Genomic DNA, 1,304 nt, shown 5'->3' with positions numbered 1-1,304 from the left:
CAGGAATAAACTACTGAATGCAGATACCATGCAGTGCATTATGACTGAACTATAAACACTTCTGTTTTAAGTATCTGAGGATTCAATATCATTGTGACAAATCCAGAAGCATGTTAACCAGCTGACAAAACTCAAGAGGATTTGGGGTGGGGGGAGGGAGATTAACCCAAGAACTTTTATGTACTAACCCATGGACACAGACAATACTGTGAAGACCTGGGTTGGTGGGGGGTTAATGGGGAGGAAATTTTTTTTTAAAAAGCGACTTTCCTGTTGTCATTTCAATGAGGCAACCATATTAATGCAATAAACTATAAACCTAAGTCACTATTATCTTTATTCTCTCTTTGCACTAGAAATAAAGGTTACCATTGTTCCAACTGTTATTAGGTGAAGTTCCTCTGCTATTTTAACATATCCAAGTCTGCATTTCTAGGGTGAACCATATGGAACAGTCCGTTTAATAAAAGGGTGCAAAAAGGGGACATTTTCATTTGGTACCCCTAGACATGCAGTCTCTTGAACTCCCCCCACCACCACCACCAATTTTGTATATAAATACAATTATGGCAAATATTTTCACCAAGATATTGACAATTCTGCTTTATACCTAATCTATTAGTCACAGGGGTAATGGAATGCAGTACAGCAGTCCTCAACTTAACATCCTTTTGTTCAAGGTGTCCTTATCAAGTTGAGATGCCACAGCAACTTCTCATCATTTAGCCTGTGGTCAAACTGGCTTCCTTTTACATCACTTAATAGTTTCAGAACCTATCAATAGTGTTAAGGGAGGACTTACTCTACTTCACAACTTTGAATCCTTAATAAATGAAAAGAAGTTAAATGTTCCACTTACCTCTACACGAGTAAGTTAAAATCTTCACTCCTACAGATAAAACACGAAATAAAAGATTGATGAATGTGATTAAAAAACTAAAACTTATACAGAGCTATATTCAGCTGTCAGAATTATGTTTTAGTTCATGTCTGTATCATTCAGCAGTTGAACAGTTAAATTCATCATCTGAACTGCAGTTGTACCCTAAAGTTCTCACACTGTCGCCAATTAAAACTTACCTAAGCTATCACTCCCTAGAATCGTACAGATCTTCAGGATATACAAAAATACCTAAGATTTAAAAAAATTAGATTATTAATTCTGTCACAGTTTTAGCAGCTGTCTTGTAATTCCTTCCCACAGATCTAACACACAGTTCTGTGAATAAAGGAAACAACATATTTATTCTATGAGGCGTTTCCAACGATATAAGTCTACAGAAAAAGACCCATCGGGATAGACC

At 36.3% G+C, this 1,304-nt stretch overlaps 1 protein-coding gene across 8 annotated transcripts in view; it reads right to left on the bottom strand.

Annotated features, from left to right (window-relative positions):
• Positions 1–498: 498 nt before the first annotated feature.
• The window catches only part of TAF1D (TATA-box binding protein associated factor, RNA polymerase I, D), a 7,517-nt gene continuing 6,711 nt past the window's right edge, over positions 499–1,304 (bottom strand). For 2 of the 8 annotated variants that reach the window (XR_001515225.1, XR_001515224.1), the window contains exon 8: positions 1,081–1,132. Coding sequence is in view for 1 of the 8 variants with exons in the window: in XM_015569264.1 (XP_015424750.1) it covers positions 755–774; positions 860–889; positions 1,081–1,132 (102 nt within the window). In the remaining 7 variants the exon portion in view is untranslated. Of the gene's footprint in view, positions 890–1,080; positions 1,133–1,304 lie in introns of those variants that run through there. The other 6 variants (XM_015569264.1, XM_015569266.1, XR_001515228.1 and 3 more) reach the window with 6 other exon arrangements.

This window comes from Myotis davidii, unplaced genomic scaffold, assembly GCF_000327345.1.
Source record: "Myotis davidii unplaced genomic scaffold, ASM32734v1 scaffold345, whole genome shotgun sequence".
Classification (NCBI taxonomy): Eukaryota; Metazoa; Chordata; class Mammalia; order Chiroptera; family Vespertilionidae; genus Myotis; species Myotis davidii.
Note: the sequence above shows the minus strand (reverse complement) of the source record. Positions and strands in the feature narration are given on the sequence as shown.